General features: G+C 43.6%; 1 protein-coding gene across 1 annotated transcript in view; it reads left to right on the forward strand.

The window, feature by feature from the left end:
* Positions 1-22,764, forward strand: part of PTCHD1 (patched domain containing 1) — a gene marked incomplete at its 3' end in the record, with an annotated part of 56,885 nt that overhangs the window by 29,461 nt on the left and 4,660 nt on the right. Inside the window, exon 2 of the mRNA XM_081081345.1 lies at positions 12,391-13,051. Within this exon, the coding sequence (XP_080937471.1) occupies positions 12,391-13,051 (661 nt within the window). The remainder of the gene's footprint in view (positions 1-12,390; positions 13,052-22,764) is intronic.

Genomic DNA, 22,764 nt, shown 5'->3' on the forward strand with positions numbered 1-22,764 from the left:
GTAGCCTTTGGGTACAAATGCAACATCATCCAATGTCACCAGAGAAAACATAAATCAGCAAGAAGGAATAAACATTGAAGGTTCTCAGCACATCCTTGTTGGGCTTCCTGTACATGCCAGGGATACAGGATGGAGCGGAACAGAATCCCTGCCTTCATGGAGCCAGTATATTATAGTGTCAAACTCCCTTTGGGGAGGGGGCGATACTCAAATCCTATAGCACCCCCAACTTCAATTTGATATTTTACAATAAGCCCCCAAGTTGACAGTCCTTTTCACTAATATATTCTATAAAGTATTTTTTTTTCTTTTCCCTTGTGTGTGTGTGTGAGAGAGAGAGAGAGAGAGAGAGAGAGAGAGAGAGAGAAGGGGGGCAGGGCAAGGGAGTCACACAGGAAGCATACAAGATGCAAAGGATGCTATCTGGACAGATGAAAGTCTTATCTCTTCGCACATATGTTTCCCTCATCCCCAGCTGATTGCACGTGCTTGTCATTGGTAATGGGGTCATGGCTTCTCTCTGAGGTCCCTGTCCTGGATATCTGGCATTAGCCGGGCCTCACCATTCAGTATAGGTCAGATTCTTGCTGCTTCCGCTAGGCTGCTTCATGTTCGACCCCTTGACTTTGCTGTGTCCTCGCCACTTTGAATTCAGAACCGCTGCTAACATCTCCCGCTATGGCTTAACCGTGCTTAAGCCTAATACCCCAAAACAAGTTGATCAATATCCAGATGGTCAAATCAGCAAAATGAGGGGGTAAAGTCTTTACTTTGTCAAAGGAACTCCCATTAGGGAACAATCCTCTGAGCCCAGGATTTAAATCTGGGCTGATCCACTTATGAAATCTGTGACTATGGGCCAGTTACTTAAGCTCCTTGCAGCTCAGCTTCCTCACCTGTAAATGCAATAGAACATCCACCTCCCGGAGTGGCTGTTAGGATTCAGTGAGCTGATAGACTCAGCGTTCTTTGCACAGAGCCCCAACACTTTGTAGGTACTTAATACTTTTTTGTTTCCTTTTTTCTCTCCCTCCATTGTCCCCTACCTAGTCTGATGTGCATGGTCATCTAACTTGGCAGCTAACTTGAAAAAGGTGGGATGGTTTCAGGCTGGGAGCTTACCGTAGAATTAGAGAGTGCCGGTTTTTAAACACATACTAGCTAAATTATTTGTGTCGATGCACACTATTTTTTTAAATATATTTTATTGGTTTTTTACAGAGAGGAAGGGAGAGGGATAGAGAGTTAGAAACATCGATGAGAGAAAAACATTGATCAGCTGCCTCCTGCACACCTCCTACTGGGGATGTGCCCGCAACCCAGGTACATGCCCTTGACCGGAATCGAACCTGGGACCTTTTGGTCCACAAGCCAACTCTCTGTCCACTGAGCCAAACCAGTTAGGGCTTGATGCACACTATTAGCCCCATTTATTTTTAGTCTCTCAGTAAACACGTGAACAAAACTCTGTCACCTACACGTTTCATTGAATATATTTTTCAAGAACAACTGAGGAAGTTCTATCAGAGAAAAAAAGTTAAGGGATTGTTTTGTTCACTTTGTTTTTGCTCACAATCCTTTACTGCAGCGGTTCTCAACCTGTGGGTCACGACCCCTTTGGCGGTCGAACGACCCTTTCACAGGGGTCGCCTAAGGCCATCCTGCATATCAGATATGTACATGACGATTCATAACAGTAGCAACATTACAGTTAGGAAGTAGCAACGAAAATAATTTTATGGTTGGGTCACAACATGAGGAACTGTATTTAAAGGGCCAGAAGGTTGAGAACCACTGCTTTACTGGGTCCCACTTGTGTGTCAGAGACTGTATTGATTAGTTTACATTCAATTTCTCACTTATCCTCCAACAATCCTAATTAGATAGGTGCCATTATTTTCCCCATTTTACACATGAGGAAACTGAGGCACAGAGAGAGCTGTTAAGTAGCAGCACAGTGTCCAGGGTCAAACATCTACTACCTACCAAAGCTGGCAGGTGAGCCCCCGCGGTCTGTCTGCTCCACGCCACACTGTACATCATTAGCACCTTCCATTATGTTCAAGGCCCCAGCAAGCTGCATTTGCTCTTTAAGACTTCTTTTCAGATCTGGAAGAGGGCAGCCGCTTAGAGCCGCCTGTGACTTTTAAAGTCAGTAGTTTTATATGAGAACAGAAAAAAATATTTCCAGGGGAAAAAATGTACTAACAGGTAATGCACTCTTCTAGGAATTACATCAAGTACCCGTTCCTATGAAGCTGGTGGTCCATCATTCACGAGTGCCATTACCAGGTCACTAGGTGGAACTCTTTTATTTCTTCTTTCATCAGCCTTCCTGTTTATTGTCCGCAAGCTCAGTGCCCATTAGAAACGTACGCCCTAACCAGTTTGGCTCGGTGGATAGAGCGTCGGCCTGCGGACTGAGGGGTCCCGGGTTCGATTCCGGTTAAGGGCATGTGCCTTGGTTGCGGGCACATCCCCAGTGTAGGGCGTGCAGGAGGCAGCTGATCAATGTTTCTCTCTCATCGATGTTTCTAGCTCTCTATCCCTCTCCCTTCCTCTCTGTAAAAAATCAATAACATATACTTTTTTAAAAAAAGAAAAGAAAAGAAACTTAGTAAATCCATCGAGGGAAAAATAACCACCAAGAAGCTCTTCTGATGGAGACACTTGTTCATTGCTTTGTAGAATTAACATTGTTCTTATTATTTGCAGTTTCGAATATTTCAGGGCTATTTGGCATTTCTCTTTTTTTCTTAAGCTGAAGCTATTATTGGTGTGCATTTGAGCTGCACTCAGGGGTTCATACCCACGATATCTACATTCTTATTTTTGCTTGTGGAAAAGGGAATGGGTGGCTATGTGATATCTTTCCTAGCTCAAAACTGTTGTCCTTTTCCTAAAAGCCTGTCTGGTACCTCCAGACCATCCCTTGAAAACCTAATAAAATGGTCTGATACCTCCCTATGAAACCTCTCAGATATAATCCTGGAATTATATCTGACAGGACTCTTAGAAAGGCGGAGGGGCTAGAAGGGGAAAAGAACAGACCCTTACTGAAGGGTGAACCCCTTTTGTACCTGTCCAAGTGGCAATTTATATGGTTCAACCCAATACTAAATGTCAGGCCAGACACCTATTATATGTTATCACAGCTGATCCTCATAATGATTCTATAGGGTCAGGTTTATCCCCATTTTAAAGGCAACGAAACTTAGTTAAATGCCTAAAGTCATTATCTTCGTTTTGATTTCCCACAAAGTTGACCCAGAGTCAAGGACTCCATGTGAGTAGTATATTTGGAAGACAACCCCAGAAAGCACTGGGAAGAGAATGGCAGCCCGAGATGGGGAAGAGAAGTAGTAAGTTATAGGGATGTTGTCAAGCCAGTTACTCTGGAGCCTAAACCTTCTGGGGAACTCTGGGAAACTGGGAGGAACACATGCCACAGGGTCATCCCACCTTGGGGACAAGGAAGCTTGGGCTATTTATACATGAACTATTTTTAGTCATTGGTCCAGAACTAGCAGAGGCAGGGTTTGAACTTGTGACATTCTGACCTCATAACCCATGTCGTTCCCACTGAAGCACAAAATGTTGTCAAAGCGTGGGAAAGGTCAGGGGCTCCCGGAGAATTGGGAATCAATTCCAGGATTATATATGGGCCCCTGTAAGACACCAGAGGAGAGACCGTGCCATGCCTCCCTGCTCTATAAGCATAGTTGTGTAGCTCTAGCCTACAAAATGCATGCACAGCCATAACATCATTTGGCTCTCATCATGCCCCTGAGACAGACTAAAATCCATTCGCTTACAAGATTATTATGTGCATGTATTTACTCCCTAACTATTGAGTATGTGTGCCAGGAAGTGTTCTAGCTAATGGAGATGTAGTAGACCAGACGCACACTCATGGTAAAACTCATAGTCTAGTCGGGGAAGCAGAATAAAGAAGCAAGGAGATGTATAATGTCATGTCATCATTGGTGCCATGGGCAGTTTAAAACAAGCAAAGATGATGGTGATGGCAAGAGATGCTATTTTTTTTTCCGTTGGTGTTGGGGTCAGGGGAGATGATTCCATTTGATGAGGGTAGTGAAGGAAGTGAGGCTAGCTGGGGGAAGGATGAAAAGAAAGACGGGCAGTGAAATTAGGGTGTGGTGAGGCATGAGTCTGGAGAGACCAGGAAGGGCAATGTACCATCTTATTGTTAGGACTTAGGTTTTTGCTCTCAGCCCAGTGAGGAAGCATTGGAGGATTTGGAACATGGAAGTGGCTGGGTACATGATTTCAGAGGTTCATTGGTTATGTAGCTCTAACTCACATGGTCAGCAAGACCCAGAACCAGGTCTCAAATTGAAGTTTTCTGACTCCTGACCCAGTGCTCTTCCCACTTGGGTCCACAGTTGTTCTCCAGACCTGGGTATGCTTGCTCTCCTGTTTCTTTTGTTGTTTTGTTATTTTAATTGAATGTATTGGGGTGACACTGGTTAATGAAGTTATTTAAGTTTCAGGTATTCAAATCTATAATAAATCATCTGTGTATTGTCTGTTCACCACCCCAAGTCAAGTCTCCTTCTATCACCATGTATCCCCCCTTTGCCCTCTTCTACCTTCTCCACCCCCTTTCCCTCTGGTAATCCTCACACTGTCGCCTGTGTCTATGAGTTGGGTGTTTTTTGGTGTGTGGGGGTTTTTTTGTTTGTTTGTTTGTTTGTTTTGCTTAATCCCTTCACCTTTTTCAACCAGCCCTCTTATATGTGGAATCTAATCCTATCTAATAAAAGGGTATTATGCAAATTAACCATCACTCCATCACAAAGATGGGGGTGCCCAGTCCTCTCAGCCCCGCCAGAGTCCCCCAGTCCCGAGAGAGAGGGGGGGGGGTGGCGGGCGCTGAGAGCGGGCAGCATGAGCAGCCTGGCAGAATGCTTGCTTCATTGCCGTGGCCTCTGGGCAGCGGGCACGGAGCGGCCAGGCCCCGCAAAGAGCTACTGGCGCACGGATTCGTGCGCAGGACTACTAGTGAACAAAATAAACTAACAAATAGAAACAGACTCATGGCATTCTGCTTTTTTATGTCCCTTGCAGTTAGTTGTGGTTTCCTGACCAGATCTTAAAACTGCTATTACCTATTCCCCAGACTTTTGGCTCCTTGGGACTCCTCTTTGCCTCTCGGCTAACAGCTTTAACATTCTCCTGTTTCCAAGAGCATCTTGTCCTTGTTATCCATTAAAACGCATGACCCACACACTTGCTCCACCAGAGTTTAAGCCTGACCATGAAAGTTAAGTGAGGACAACGGGATGAAAAAATAACCACTCTAACAAAAAAAAATGTTTAACTTCCCAGATCGCCAGAGGTCTTCAAGATATCAAGGAACTTTTTTGTATTCAAGATCAAGTGATATTTTCTCCCAGACGATGGGAAAAAGAGAGCAGGGGACCCGTGGTTCATTGCTTTCTTTCTCAACCAGACCATCATAGAATCGGGCAAAAGTTGCCATGAGCTACTGTAGTTGCCTTTTCCTTCATCATTACTATCTTTGGTTTCTAAAATAGCAGATTGATTGGCTTCAAATCCAAAGTGGCTTTGTGTATTCAGCCAAGGCTGCAAAGACAAACAGCCTATTGGGGGAATTACAGTGTGGGACTCTCTTGGCTGGTCTTTAGTGTCAACAGCCACAAAAAGTGTTTACCCCCTGATAGAGCAAGAAAAACAAACATCCCACTCTCCCATCCCTGCACTGGCACTACCTCTGAATAGAAGTGCCCATTTTGTCTTTTTTCACTGTAGCAGGTCACCAAGACGCTAGGCAGGCAGGTACAGAAGAAGTGTGTGGATAGATAGTCACTTGTTTGGCTACATCCACCGCTTACATTTCGTGTCCTCCGAACATGTAATGTTTCAAAGGCAGAATGATATTTCTGTTCACTTATTAAGGGATGACTAACTTGCTTTTGGCTGTACTACAAATGAATCACGGTAACCATCCCCAACTCGCAACTTCTGGTGTTCTGATGTAATGCGTTTCTATTAAAAGAAGAGGAAAGAGAGTGGGTGAGAGTGAGATCATGCAAAGGCGGAACATAACACCCAGGGAGCTAGCGTAATTGATGAACTTTAGAGACCAGATCCGTCCACTTCGAGGTGTTTTCTTGTGTCCTGGATGCGGATACCTTGCTACTCGGTTTCTAGGCATTTACAGTTGCAGAATATAGACCCGTATCACGACCTGGCATTTCGAGGGACTCGGTGAAGAAAGCATTTCATTTGGGGGCGAAAACTAGATATTCCTTGAAAGCATTTAAAAGCAGTTTTGATTTCGTGTCACTTTGAGGGAATATTAGAGGGCACATGATACAGGTTAGAAAGGCAAACCAACGACCTCCCTTTTGAAACTGTTTTCATGCTATGCAGCGTATTTGGCAGCGGCAGTAGGAGGGAGTGAGTGGGAAGGTGAGACAAGGAAAGCAGGGCAGCCTAGAAAGGTGGTATCATCAGACACTGCCCCGGGGGAACCCCCACCTCCTCCGAATCTCCCCTCACAGGTGAGGTTGCTGGGGGACAGCTTGACGTGTTAATTGCCCTTCCTGGCAGAGTTGGCCTTCCCACCCTCCCTCTCCCCCTTTTCAGCAAGAAGCAAATACTGTACAAAAAGTGCTGAGAGGTGTTGCAAAAGGTCCTCGGAGCCCACAGGTATTTTTCCTACGTTAATCACCTCTCCAGAGCAGACACTGCCTCCCGCCCGGAGCCCTTCTGCACTCTCCTCCGCAAGGTGCCCTGCTGTCTTCTGAGGAAGATCGGAGTGTGCCAAGGAGAGGCAGAGAGGAAATGAGACTCTGGCCTGTCGTGACCGGCAGCCCACACTGGCTTTGTCCCAGGCCCTGGCAGAAGGGGATTATAAGAGCCAGTGCCTCCCAGAACGGGAAAATCACTCATAGAAGTGAATCTCCACCCCCACCCCCACCCCCACAGTAACCCTACCCTGTTGTTTTCTTTCTGGGTTTCATCTACTAAGAGATCTGTTATTGACCTGAAAAGAATTTCGACATGTTGTCAAAGCATACTTCCAAGTAGCTGTGATCACTATCAAATTGGTATTTATGAAGTTCACTGTCTCTCGCCCAGGATCTGATTGTATGGTTTGTGGATGTTGCTTGGCTTATGTTGTGGATGTGAGGTCAGAACCGAAAGGATCTGTCTATAATATTAGCTGGGCCAACCTCCCTTTTGATTGAAAAATATGAGACCTGAAGAAGTAAGAGTGACATTCCCACGTCTCTGACATTCCTTCCTAAGTAGCAGAGGCCAGACTTAAGCCCAAACCTCTCATTACTGGACTCCATTGCGCTCATGAACTTTTTTCTTGGTAAGTTCGTCTGTGAAAGTTTGATTTGGCAACTACAGAGGCTGGATGGAGAATAAGAAAGGTCAGTAAGCTCAGACCCCATCCCCTTCATCACCTGTTAGTCCCCCATGTAATGTTGCTGTCTCAGATGAGGTTTGGTGTTTGGGATTATTTCTGGCCTCTCTGAATGGACCCCAGATCCCCCAATGTGGCTGTCCTACAGCTCAGTCATGTCCTCGGCCAATCATTTGAACTGGGTGGGCTGACAATTCTTCATTCTTCCCTATGTCTTCTTCATGCACTAAAGCTCTAAAGTTGTGCTGGTCTATGACTAAGTGTTCCGCTGTAGAGTAGGGCCTAACTGAGAATCCTGCATCTGCCCTTTACCAGGTCATCTTGGGTGAGTTACTGCCATTCTCTAGGCCTCAACTGCCCCAGCTATAAAACGGGAAAAATGATTTAAGCATTTCCATAGAGTCTTATATCGAGTACATTTTTAAAACTGTATAGAAAGTACTGAGCAGACTAGTTACAATGACTATGATCATTCTGAACCTGAAGGGGGATGAGAGTAAAGAAGCTAACGATTTAAACAGTACGTTCAGAGCCTTAAAATGAATCTCAACTTAGCATTCAGTTCTGGCCTCTTTGGCAGCAAATACAATATTAATTGAAAAATGTTGTGATCATGATTGACGCCGAATTAGGGATTTTTTTTTTAATGTTTTGATTTTGTTTTGAGAGAGAGGATAGGATAGGGAGAGAGAGAGAGAAACATCCATGAGAGAGAATTATGGATCGGCTGCCTCCTGCCCGCCCCCTACTGGGCATCGAGCCCACAACCCGGGCATATGCCCTGACCAGGAATCAAACGCGGGACCCTTGAGTCCACAGGTCGATGCTCAACCACTGAGCCACACTGGTCGGGTGACACCAGATTAGGTTTTTTTTTGTTTGTTTGTTTTGGGTTTTTTTTTATTTATTTATATTTTATTGATTCTCCACAGAGAGGAAGGGAGAGGGATAGAGAGTCAGAAGCATCGATGAGAGAGAAACATTGATCAGCTGCCTCCTGCACACCCCTCACTGGGGATGCGCCTGCAACCAAGGTACATGCCCTCGACCGGAATCGAACATGGGACCCTTCAGTCCGCGGGCCGATGCTCCATCCACTGAGCCAAACTGGCTACGGCCGGATTAGGTTTTATTGGTATAGAACACTTGGTGCTGTCTGCTATTAGGATCTTCCCATTGTTTTGGACATTGTATGTCTCTTTTTGGTTTTCTTTTAAAATCTTTTTTTATTGATTTTTAGAGAGAGAGGAAGGGAGAGGGATAAAGAGATAGAAACATAGATGAGACAGGAACATCATCGATCGGCTGCCTCCTGCATGCCCCACACTGAGGATGGAGCCCACAACCCAGGCATGTGCCCTGACCGGGAATCGAACCGTGATCTCCTGGTTCATAGGTCAATACTCAGCCACTCAGCCACACCAGCCAGACTGGATATTGTGTCACTTGTGAGATTTTCCATGTGTTGAGTGTGATGTGATCCCCCGAACTCAGAGAAATTATCCTCTATTGACAGCACAGTAAATTTGATAACTTATTGAATGTGTGCTGATCAAATAACTGAAAATCTGTATACAGTTATAGAAGCATGGATTATATGTTGATTCACATGACAGAGTGAGACTGTATGAAGTCTTAGGACTATTGTGTTTTTTTCTTCTGGGAAGAGGATCTCTCTTATCTAGCCCAGTAATGAGCTTGTGTGGATTGAGGTGGTCCACTAAGGTGTCTCAGTCACCATTTCACTCTCGTGCTTTGATGTTTTCCTGTCTTTCTTTCCCCCTTCTCCACCCAAAACCAAAGATTAATTTAAAGGCAAAGCTGACGTCACCGTAAGTCAACTTGTCATCATTTTTACTTTCCCTTTCTTTTTCAGTGCAGAAATGAAAAGTAAGTATAAAGCAAAAGAAATCATAACTTTGATCTCCTGCTTCCCTTTTCCCCTGTGAATACATGTAAGAACACTAATGCATCTGCTGTCCTGAGTGGGGCTCCTTTTAGAACGTGTACATCAGGGCATTTTAAAACCCTATGCGATAGCTGTCCAGGTGGCATGTGCAGCCTGTCTGCCCATGGCCACGTGGGCAGCCAAGAAGTAAGTAGATTGTGTGTGTGCTTGCTGTGTAGGCATAACATCCAAAGATCAAAACGGCATCTTTTCAGAAGTCCCAGCAGGGAGTCTTCATGCTCCTTTCCCATGCCTCTTATTACCTCTCACCTCTTATCCCATAGACTCTCGCTGCCAGGTGGGTGGCCTCAGCCAACACCCCCTCTCTGGCTGCTTTGTCACTCAGCATCTCCATGCCACTCAGAAGCAAGAGTGACACATGTTCTACCCACCTCTCCATCAGAAATTCCAAGCAGCTGCATCTCACAGCAGCTCTGGTACTAAGAGTTAACAAACCTTCCCTGCCGAACTTCAGTAAGTTCTCATTTCCCAAGCCTCCCCACTATGACTTTGTGGTACAGGGGTTCACAAGGTGTCTGCTTTCTTTGGTCAGTGATCCCCGGGGTCGTAGCAGTAGATCAGCCGAGTTAGCAGATCACTAAATAGTTTAACAACTCCCAACGCAGCAGGGCGCCATGGCCGCCTTAGAGAATGGATGGAAAACATCCCCTTGCTATAATTGGGTTCAGCCCTGTGGCTTAACACCATCTTATTTGGCAATCTTTTTCTCTTGACATATTTAGTAATCACTCTAAGAAAGATTTATTAGACTGTTCATGGGAACAAACAATGCATTAAGTATTACACATATGCATGCTTTTAATACCACTCCTTTTCTAGTCTATTCTGAACCTTTCCCCCAAAGTCTTGCTTTTGCCTCATCAAAATTCTCCCTTGTCTTTAAATTCCTCTTGGTTCTTGCCTCCTCCAAAAGAACCTTTTATATTTTGGAATGTTTTTGTAGTTACGAGTTCTTTTAATCAAAATTCACTGGGCCATGCTTAGAGAGGAAAACACACTCTCACAGTTTAAAACCACTGAAGATCTTTTGCTCATCATTAATCTCAAAACAAAAATTTAGCATATGGTTAGAGTTTTGTGAAAATAGTCTCTTGGGTATCTCTGGGGGCGGGGGGAGGAAAAGGGGGAGAGAGAGAGACAAGGAATGAACTCCAAATATTTCAGCCAAACACAATACAATGAACTGTTTCCTGAACCTGAAAGTTGGCACCCATGAGATGTGGGGGAGGGGCACTGAGAATCAGGATTAACCACTCATGCTCTGTGCTCACTAAAGGACTTTGACAGCTGGTACCCCTCAGACATTTTCAAAAAGAATAATAAATATCCCACCCACCCTGGCACATGCAGAGCAAAATGTCTTAGCAAATAATCCATCTAGGACAGATTTAAGAGAAAATACATCAGGGTCATGGAGATGCTCAGAAGGTCATGAGTTAATGACATAGCGGCCGCATGGCAATCCTGGATGTTATTCCCTTTACATATGAAATGTTCTTCTTTGGTCATCAGATATACAATAATGGCTGTCTCTGCTCTTGGGAGAGCCCCTTCAGTGTTAGGCACCATTCTACATGCACTCATTTACTTAACACTCAACTTCCTGTCTACTGCTGGCCTGATTTAGTACACTGGCCACAATCCCCACACAGAAGGCCTTATTTTCTCACCTTAGACAGTAGATTACACATAGTCCTACACATCTGATATTTTAGGGGTGAGGCATTGAAAGCACAAATTCAGGAATTAGTTGCAGTGTGAGGGGCCAGGAGCACAGGTTCAGGAGCCAGACTGCATGATACAGCCCAGCTCACTCTCTTACTGTGTCTGTGAACTTGAGCACGTGATCTGGCTTCTCGATGTCTCCGTTTCCTCATATAAAAAATGAGGCTACACTTGTACTTCACAGTTTCTTATACGGATTCAATGAAATAATCTGTGCCCGGCATGTCGTAGGGACTGTTACATGGGTGTATTCCCGTGTGCACTGTGATCGCAGGCATACAGACCTGGGCATGGCAACCATCACTGAGGGTGAGGGGGGTAGAACCAATTCCGCTGTGATCCCTGAGCACAACTCCCATGGATCCCAGCCAGACTCTTGCAGTGACAGCTCCCTTCCCATATAATCAGACAAGGAAAGTCAGAGACTATGAAAGCTCTCAAGGTGAACCTCTTCTATGGCACAGAGTGATTGAATTGGATGCAGAAATTGCTTAGCTGCCTGTGAATCAGCAGCAAGGGCTGGGCCTGCGGAGGACCTGTGCACCTGGGACTGCACCTTAGTTCCCTTTTTACTGGACACTTTCGAGAGAGAGACACTGAGCGGTGGACCTATATAAGGTTTTCAGACATTTATAGACCAATCGAGTCGCAAACAAAGCACACGACTTGTGGAAATAGTGCTGGTACTTTAACCCAGCACTTCTCAAGCTTCCGCTACACCAGAATCTCCTGGAGGGCTTGTGAAAACACAGATTTCTAGGGCCCCAGAGATTCTGATTCACTAGGTCTGAGGTAGGGCTTGAGAGTTTCCATTTCCAGCAAGTGCCTAGGTTGTGCTGGTCCAGGGACCACGCCATGAGAACCACCTGTCAAATATGTGTTTTGCATCCTTACTACCTATTTTTGAAATATATTTTATTGATGTCAGAGAGGAAGAGAGAGGGAGAGCAATAGAAACATCCATGATGAGAGAGAACCGTTGATTGGCTGCCTCCTGCATGCCCCACACTGGGGATCAAGCCTGCAACCAGGGTATGTGCCCTGACCGAGAATTGAACCGTGACCTCCTGGTTCATAGGTTGACGGAGGCTGGGCTCCTTACTACCTATTTCTGATGTAAGGTTATAACATTTAACTTGAACTCTTTAGCATAGAGATGGCATGAATGACTCCTCACCCCCAACATACAGATATTTGAATCCACAGAGCTAATGTCCTTATTCATGTGTATTTTTGCTAATAAACACTGACTTTCATTTTTTCCCCATAGTTGCATGCTGCTGTGACCAAGATCCAGGTTCCAAGACCTGGATTCAATTACACGTTTGCCCACATATGTGTCCTGAATAATGATAAGACTTGCATCGTGGATGACATAGTGCATGTGCTGGAAGAGCTAAAGAATGCTCGGGCCACCAACCGGACCAATTTTGCTATCACATACCCGATCACTCACTTAAAGGACGGGAGGGCCGTGTACAATGGGCACCAGCTTGGAGGTGTCACCGTGCACAGCAAGGACCGGGTGAAATCCGCAGAGGCCGTCCAGCTCACCTACTACCTGCAGTCAATCAACAGTCTCAACGACATGGTGGCTGAGAGGTGGGAGTCCAGCTTCTGCGACACTGTCCGACTATTCCAGAAATCTAACAGCAAAATCAAAATATACCCTTACACGTCCTCCTCGCTGAGGGAAGACTTCCAGAAGACCAGCCGCGTGTCAGAACGTTACCTGGTCACCAGCCTGATCCTGGTGGTCACCATGGCCATCCTCTGCTGCTCAATGCAGGACTGCGTCCGCAGCAAACCCTGGCTAGGCCTACTCGGCTTGGTGACCATAACCCTGGCCACTCTCACCGCAGCCGGGATCATCAATCTTACTGGTGGGAAATACAATTCCACCTTCCTGGGAGTCCCTTTCGTCATGCTAGGTAATTACTGCCCTTCATTTTTCTGGTTCCTCCTGCTGGTAATGGTTACTGGGTTCCTAAATGGCAAAGAGCAGCCATCTAACAACTTTGTTTCATTTTCAGTGTCTTCCTTTTGCCTAGAAGCCCTGGGACCAATTGTAAAAAGTCCTGGTGGTCAGCAAGAAGCAACCTTCTCTGGTAAAGGTGCCAGAAGTCCAAAGTCATGGGCTCCAGCCCTGGCTCTCCATTAAGTAGCCATGTGGCATTTGGCAGCTATTCATCTTTGTGCCAGAGTGTCTTAGGTTGAGCCTCCCCGGAAACAGACTGTGAGACAAGGGTTTAGATACAAGTCGTTTATTTGGGAGGTGAGCCCAGGAAGCCCCAGTGTGGGAATGAGAACCTGAGACAGGGTAGGAAGACAATTCAGGGCATGTGAATGAACAGGTTCCTGCTGCGGGCATCTGTGGCTTAATCCCACTGGGGACCTTTGAGAGAGAGACCTCAGAGGACACTCGGCAGAGAGGCCCTCCGTCAGGAGTGAGGAAGCTGGGAGCTGGGCTGTGTCCCCAGAAGCCCTGTGCATGACTCATCAAGGCTCTCCCAGGGTCGTTAACACCCAAGCTCTTTACAGGGAAGACCCAGCACATTCAGACAGCTGGAGAAATCCCTCTGGTCACGGGTATTTGCAGTAGGAAGCCTTCCTTGACTTTTAGAATGGTGAACAGGAGGGCACGTGGGTTGAGCACTGACAGTGTCTGCCACCCTCAGTTTCCCCGCCCTCTAGATAGAGTGGATGTGAACATCACACAAAAGGACATAAGTAAACGTACAGGGATTTTAAAAGCAACAAGTGAGACATAAATAGAAGGAAACTTTTCCTGTCCTTGCTGTGAACTCAGGAGAATGTTTCAAAATGATGGTGTAAGAGCCCTGGCTGGTTTGGCTCAGTAGGTAGAGCATTTGCCTGCAAACTGAAGGGTCCCAGGTTCGATTCCAGCCAAGGGCACATGCCTGGGTTGTGGGCTTGATCCCCAGTAGGGGATGTGCAGGAGGCAGCCGATCAATGATTCTCTCTCATCATTGATGTTTCTATCTCTCTCTCCCTCTCCCTTCCTCTCTGAAACCAATAAAAATATATTTAAAAAAAACAAAAAACAAATAAAAGACAAAGGCATAATGGTCATAACATCACATCAGTGACTCTGTCCATCTGGTCTTGAAGATGGCATGCCCAGCAAGCCTGATGGCAGAGCCCTTGTGGGCCAGGATTCAAACGGTTCGCTTTCCCCCTTTTCTCTGGCAGCTTCTCATCAATTCCTTTAGCAAAATTAAAATATTGGGAATCAGATGACAAACGAAGTGGCATTTTTCGTTGACTGAGAAATAAGTATGATGGAGTGGGCCTTTTGCCCTGTTGGGGGTAGCTGAAGAGAAAAGAATTTCCTTGGGAAATCTCAGCCGCGTTATGGTTGGTTAAGTGAAAAGCAGGGCTGGCGTGGCTGCAAGGCCACAGAATGGCCTGCTGGCCTCACTGCTCCGCGGCTGCAGGAGTTCAGACCTAGGCTAGGAACATCCATTAGTAGCCTCTGTGGGAAAGTGGGGCACTGTGAAGAGGCTTGAGCAAGCTGCGGCTCTACCAGCTCGGTTTACTTATCACTGCTGAACACAACAGAGAAGGAGGCTGCTACGCTTCCTCCTGACTCCAATCTGTTCAGAAGGCAGCTTCATTTGTCTCTTTAAAATAACCCCCAGACGATGTGGGTATACGGTGGTCCACAGGGTGGTTTCTTGAAGAGTAAGGACTGGGTATTTGTAGCTTCCACAGAGGCTTGAGTCAAGATTTAAATTCAGATGTTTTGCTCATGCTTAGTCACAGGCTGGGGTTGTTTTTTTAGCTTTCGTTTTAAAAATAGTGGTTTTTGTTGTGATTATTTTTGTGGGGGCTAGTGGGTGGGGATAAATGGGAATAAGAAAAGGGTGGGGAACTGAAGGGAGACAGTAAGGTTCTTAAGGTGAAGAAAAAGGGCTGGAAAAGGGGCTATTGTCTCTGGTTTTATGAAACTCTAGGTAGTTTCCAGTGAGTTCAAAGTATGATACAATATTTAAAACTCCCGAACCTTACTGAGTCTGGGGCACTGACCTCTTTTCCCTTAGATTTTCAAATAAAAAAATGACAACAGCCAACACACACACAACCTCCCTAAAAACTAATTGCACTCAGTAAAATAAAATTACAATATTTAGTGCTTCTTAATATTGATATTAAAATAGTAATATTCAAAACTTCTTCAAATTAATTTCATTAAAACATCTATTTCACTAAGCAAATGACATTAAATATTCAAAACTTCATTAAATTAATTTTATTAGGCAAAACAATTATAACACTGACAATTTCTTAAAACTTCCATTTGTACTTTTTAGAGAGATTTAAAGTATTGTAAGTAAAGGTCAACACAGAAAGGCATAGACCAGATAGTTCTGAGGCAGAGAAGGATGTAAGAGATGGAAAGATGCTGTTAACAGGGGAGTGTCTTTGAAAAACAAATCCAGAAATAGTAGCGTCACAGCCCTGCAGAGACCAAGTATCACTGAACTTCACGTCCAAGTTCAATTCAGAAAGAGCTGGCATTTGCAATGAAAGAGACCCAGAGCTGCAGGTGCCCAATACACGCTTGTTTGCAATTTGTGAGGAATGTTACAGGCATTGATTGGATGGCAGTTTTCCCTGCTGACAGTCAGTATGCAACCTTTCTGTACATTTTCAGTCCAAAGAGGTCGCAAATGACTTAGTCACATCATGAGAGGAAGCTATGCATTTTAGTAGCTAAGGCCCATTTGCAATAAATACTTTGCACCATGTAATGGGTGCTTAATATGCTCATAAAGCCAACAGTGCCTGATTTAGGATGGTTGTTGCCCTTCTGTATTTCTCAGATAAACTCTTCATTCTCCGAGAAGGAATAAAATACAAGCAATAGCACGTATGACAATGTATTCAGGGCCAATGTTAAATTCCGTTTTTTGATGACCAATCTTTAAATGCCAATAAATATTTCAAATGACCAAGAAGAAATACAGTCCTAAGGGTTTTGCACTGAGTCAAAAACTGTCTGGTTTTTTAAATTGCCTGTCTATGATACAAAATGACTATGCTTAACCTAAACAGATTTAAGCAAAACTTCTTGATTTTTTATGTTACCTCAATACAATATCAAATAAAAATTTAAAAATATATGGCCTCATTTAGAAGGAAAATAATCTCATAAAAAGTCTCTAATATAGACATTTCCTTAGCTGACAATAGGTCTACAATGTGATAGATTCAAGAAACTAAACATTCTCAGTGTAATGCCGGTCACATAAGGCCAGACACAGCCAAATGCCAAAATGGCAGTAGATTTAGAATGGAAAATTTTAAGACCACGTGTGTCAAGCAGTGTTAACCTGACAAAATTCCAGAATAAGAAAGAATTTGGATAAACTCTGAGAGTTCACCATAATGGGATATGACTGTGTGTTTCTAGCCAAGACGGTACGTGACATCTCTGGCAATAAGAATATATCCTACACAGATGAATCATTTTGGCAATGATGTAAGCAGATACATCATGATTTAGAATGTTTTTAATCAGCAGCATGCATATTAGACAATCCCACTTCTGGCAAAACCCCTGTCCATATGACTCAGATCAGTTTATTTAGAGCTGAAATCCTTAAAGGTCTACAGTATTATACATGCTCATTGACATTTTTTAGTTACTACAGTTTGGAGAGGAGTTTATTTCATCCATAGCCCTTATGCATAAAGTAATAGCTTATATTTCCAAACTATATTCATATCAGATATTAAGATATTTGAACTGCCACTTGAAAACATAAGACACTCATCATTTTGACCCATTATGGAATTTCCTTTAAAGGATGAGGATTTACATCACTGTACTGCAGTTGTGTGTGGTTTAAGAAATTAGCATAGGTTTTGTACATGTAAGATCTCCTTACGGGCTTAATATTTCCACAGATTTGCTGATCTGACACAAATAAGGAAAGGAAAGGAATGTTAGAGAATATAGAAGGGAACAGGAGGAAGGTTTTCTTCCTTCTTCATCTGGAAGGGTTGTTGCTGCATGTATATACTGACCAACTTAAAGGGGAGAATTGAAGTTGTACAGAAGGTAGTTTGGGTATTAGTTCATCTAATTTAAAATGATTGCTTTGCATTTACCAAGATACAAGAGTGGTGAAGATCAGATGAGACAAAAATATTCTTCAAGAAAAATATTTTTCAAGTCATTTCAAATGTTTAGGATTTTGAGAAGGTCAAATGCCAGATCCTCTTCCTTCTGAATAACCCAGCCAGGCCACTCATATTCAAGGATGGGAAAGGAAGAAAGAATGTGATTAAGTGCTAGAAGGAAAATAATAGCAGGGATGTTTGGCTTCTTTCAGATACACATTCTAAGATTATTTGTTTAGCAGAAACTAGAAGGTCGAGTTCAGTTCTCCAAGAATTTGTTGTAATTTGGTGCCACCTAGAATATGATGAAGTATATGGAGCTCAGTCTTATAAAAGGGAAAAAGTTCTTATACAAGCAATGTAGTTCTAAATGAGAAATTGCAACTCAGTAATTTTTGCTCTTTAACTTAAGCACACCTGAAAGGTTTTGCTTTCTTGATGAGTATTCTGGTATATTCCTAAAATCATGAGAAACTGGGGGAAGGGCAGGAACCCGCCAGATTAAAAAAATAAAGCCCAAACCATATGATATTGCCAATATTCAACTATTTTTGATCTATAAAATTGACACCAATATCCAACCATTTTTGAACTACAAAAGCAATAATTTCTTATGGTTCAACCTAACACATTATTGTAGAAGTCCATTGTTGCAACAATATGACAATCTACACGGTAAAATAGAGAGTTGTGGAAATACTCTGCTTAGAGATAAATCACTAATAGGTTCAGTAGATTCTAGGAAAAAGCTGGTTTATAGAGGCTTGTTTTTTTACATATTTTTTATTTGTTTCAGAGAGGAAGGGGCAGGGAAAGAGAGAAAGAAACATCAATGATGAGAGATAATCATTGATTGGCTTCCTCCTGCACGCCCCACACTGGTGATTGAGCCCACAACCCCGGGCATGTGTCCTGACCTGGAACTCCTGGTTCATATGTCAACGCTCAACCACTGAGCCATGCCAGCCAGGCTATAGAGGTTTTGTGGTTCCCATGTTTATTTATATCTGATTGGGAAGAAGAGTAATTTCATACAATATTTTCAATTGTTTTTCCCTGAAAACCTTATTTGTAATGGTCTCTGGTTATTGTGGGACTAATTTACAAGGAGATTATGTAATCTAGTTTGTGGATAGTTCTCAGCTTCTTATTCTCATGCTCTACCAAATCCTATTACAGTAAGGGGTAGGTGGGGAGAAATAGGTTTGAACAAAATACAGTTTATTGTTCTATTCTTAACCATAAAGGAAGCCAAGAACAGGATTGGGGTTGCAGGTCTAGGAAGGCAGAGCTCAGTTACGTAGAGGAATGCAAGAGCGCCACCTTTTTGACCCAGGTTTCCTTAAGTACACTCTGGGTGGCCTAGCTACCTACTTTAGGGAATGGGAGAGTGGCAGATTCTACGAAGGTCAGGCAGTAGGGTACAACATCAGGACACTAAGCTGGTAAAAATTAAACCATGAGGGGAAACACCTAGTGTGGTGTTGCATTTGGACTAACATCTCAGCAAGTCAGTGCTGGGCTGGGTAGTCTTCACCACATGGGTCTACAGGAGTTCACCATGCAAGTAGATTCACAGTCATTGTTAAGGCAACCCTGCATTTCACATAGAGCAGCGGTTCTCAACCTGTGGGTCGCCACCCCTTTGGGGGTCGAACGACCCTTTCACAGGGGCAGCCTAAGACCATCGGAAAACACATGTATAATTACATCTTGTTTTTGTGATGAATCACTATGCTTTAATTATGTTCAATTTGTAACAATGAAACTGGGGGGGGGGGGGTCACCACAACATGAGGAACTCTATTAAAGGGTCGTGGCATTAGGAAGGTTGAGGACCACGGACATAGAGGCTATTTCACCAGGCAAGAGCCAAAATGTAGATGGAACCTAAGAAAGGGAATCTAGCTCCTTCTCTGTGTTGATTGATGTAGCAACACTACCATTTCTTTTCCTTACCAGAAAAATAAATTTCACATCAGCCTGCTATTCATCGTGGGTGTGGGTGTGTATAACCTGGTTGCATAATATATATTATATATCACATTAGCTATCATATGCGATACGATTTATTATGCAATAACTTCAGGTTGTGTGTATACAGATGTATTTATGTGTTTATAACATATATTATGTAGTGTATATGGGTTGAATGTTTGAATACAAATACTATATATTTATCTATATACTACATAGTATATATTCACACATTTTATATGTAAATATATAAAATACGTTTGAATAGGATAAGCTACATATACATATATTTATAATTTACATATGTCTTCACAATGACCATAGCATATATTATGGGCCACATTTGTACACACCAATTTTATATAATGCTGCACACACTCAGTATCTAAATATCTTTAAATAAGGAAGAGCTATGAGCAAAGTCATTTCTTGGACTCTTATTTGCAGCTTCTTAGTGAAGGAAAATCATTTCTCAGATAAAAACCCAGCACTGTGATCAGAATTATGAAAATATGACCGGTCTCTGGTAAAAAGAATAAGATGTGTGTGTTCATCTTGCTGTGAGCATCCGTCTTAACTTAAGCAGAATAGACCTTTACTCTCACTCTTAACTGTGAGACAAAACAGGCTGTGATAAACCAAACAATTCGGCATAGAAAGTAAATGTTTATAACTGGCAAAGTGTAAATGTAACCCAGTTAATGAACTTCCCCCTGAAAATAGATGTTACTCAACCCAGACATACCTACACTTTAAATTTCTTCTCAAAAAAAAACAAAAATCATAAATTTATGTGGGTGTCAGTCAAAGAAAAGCATTTTATAAACATGAGCTACTTAGTCAAGCTCATCTAAGAATAAAATATGTCTTAAGTGGATTTTGCTCATGCAGTCCTTATACTCTGTGGCTTTTCTAGAAGAATGTAATCTTTTTACTTCCATATATGAGGTTTGGCTCCACTGTTTCCTAGTATGAAAAATTTTCACATTGAAACTATCCCATTTCACCTCCTCATCTTCTCAGCTATTGCTTACTTTTAGGAAGTCAGGGTGAAGAAACCCAGCCAGTATGGAAAGGGTTAAAATGTGAGCTGTGCCTATAGGTGTCAGCCTCTGCCTATGGCAGTGTGTGCTGGGGAAGGTGGGAGAATCTGAGCCTATAGAAAAATCTGCCTTACAAAAGCCACATGCACAAAATAGATCAATTTGCCCATGATTGTTCAAGGACCCCCCCCCCAAAAAAAAATCCAAATCACCCAGATTGCCCGTGATAGCAAAGCCATCAACTACATTTAAAATATGATTCACTTTCTGAGTAACTTCCCAGAAGTAGATCTACTGGGTGAAGTTGGGTTAATTCTTAGCTATTTGTTAGTGAATTCCTCCTGTTAGTGGATTGTAAACAACCCTGAAGGCTTTGGTCAGGCCCCAGAAAAGGGGCTGGACTAGAGGGAGATTTAATCTGAGGTTCCTGAGACTCACCCTAAATGGCTTCAGGATCAGCCTGTTGAAAGTTTGCCGCCATTCATGTTATTTATCACCTGTGTTACTTTTTCTCTTCATTGGCTCCAAAGCCTGAACGTTAACTGCATATAAAGATATAAAATTCTTTGGGAAAAAAGAAAAATGATCAGCCTAAACCCTTCAGTATTTGAGTTTACTAGATGACAATCCCAAAGTCTGCTGCTAATAAAATTTCAATTGCACTCCTGGTACAAACTGTGTCTGAACACTGGTGAAGAGCTAAGTCTATTGTCCTTGTCCCGGAGCCTGGCTAAAAGCCCACTTTGCCTTCAAAGCATTCACTCGTGAATAATTAGAACTTGGACCTGTGTGTGTGTGTCTTGACACACACTGATATGCATGTAACTCTACAGACGTGAAATGGAATCAAGAGAAAGAAATATCTTGAATGTACTTTGAGAAGTCAAGTGAATACTTTAAGGGCTTCTTTATCTTCAGAATGTGATAGCATCAGTATGTGTTGTTTAACAGTTCCCTTTGGCAACTGTTCACGGGCTTACATGCTGTGACTGTAAGAGGAATGGCCTGGGAGATTGGTCAGTTCCTGGCATGCTGACTATGATACAGTTTCCAGCCATGGAGCTGCCCCTCTGATGATGAGCCCTGGCTCCCATTACCACAGTAGGGTCTTGGTCACCAAGGGCTAAATCTGTTTGGAACTTCCTGTTAGGTGGCTTCCCGCATGAACACTGCTACCCGGGAGTCCTCGTGAACACTGGAGACGGAAAATGGTCCCATGCCAAAGAGATGCTTTGTGCCAATGACATAGGCCCCTTGGTCAGATGTAAGAGGAAAGCTTATAGAGCTCTGAGTTCATAGAGAAAATTTAATAACTAGAGTTCAGAGCAGAGAGCAATACTTTTGTTTTTAAAGCACTTTTGCAATATGGGGAAAACAATAGCCAAACCTCTGAAAAATCTCTTCAATCCACATGCAGTATCTGCTCGCCTACATCTGTAAGTTGTCACCTCAGAGTCCTGCTTGCCGGACCCCAGCCCCCAAAATTAAGAGCGTGATGGATGATGGTGATGCTGAAGAAGGGAGGCAACTGCCGAGAGAGGAAAGTGGGGAGGGACCGAGCCTACCGAACTCTTTCTTCCCTGCCTTTCCTTAGTTTCCATGTTCGGAAGTGATTATAAAAGACAAGGCTGGAGGGAAAAGTATGAAGGAGTCTTCTCCCTGCGAAATCCACCTGCTTATGATTTCCTCTTCACAGCCTCCTCATCTCTACTCTCTGTCCCATTCCCCAGACCGAAGGGAAGCTGCTTTGGTAGCTCAGTGTTCCGGGGAGAGGGGTGCATTTCAAAGGATACCCTTGAAAGTCAAAACCAAAGGGAATGTGGCTATAATTATGGGCAGACCAGCATCCCAGGGTGCAGGGCACTCTTCATGTCCTAAGGCTCTGGGAATATGTCTCCCCTTGAGTAGAGGCCAGGAAACAGGGGCCCTACAGTTCAGCTCTGCTTTAGGGTCATAAATTGACCTCTTCAACATCAATATCGAGCTGTGAATCAGGTCTAGTGCCAGCTAGGCACTCCAGGCTGTTAATCCTAGGGAGGCAGCTCTGTTGGCACTCATCCCTCCCCTGATTGACTGAGCTTTGGGAAGGAGGCCTGGTTATGGTGTAGGCAGCTGTTCCTGAAAACCAAAGAGCTCTGTGAAGATACTGCACAACTCCAGGTCTGGGTTTAAGGTAAAGGCATCTGTTGGTGAGGTGTGGCTTGAGAAACAACAGTCCTAGCCTATCAGGAATGGGTGGGGGCAAGGCAAATGATAGCTAGCAACCAATGCTGAGGGATCAGTAGAACATATTCTTTCTCAGAGATCCCTTTGCTGGCCTCTATGAGTATCTGCATGCACATCCCTGTCGCAAGAGGAACAAAGGAAAGGCATAGTTTCCAAAAGCCTAAGAATAAAATCAGAATTCTCTCTGGAATTGCCCTCAGACCCCAGAGCATGTGTGAAAACAGTTAAAATTCAATAAAAATAACCAA

Source organism: Myotis nattereri (assembly GCF_964212035.1).
Source record: "Myotis nattereri genome assembly, chromosome: X".
Taxonomy (NCBI): domain Eukaryota; kingdom Metazoa; phylum Chordata; class Mammalia; order Chiroptera; family Vespertilionidae; genus Myotis; species Myotis nattereri.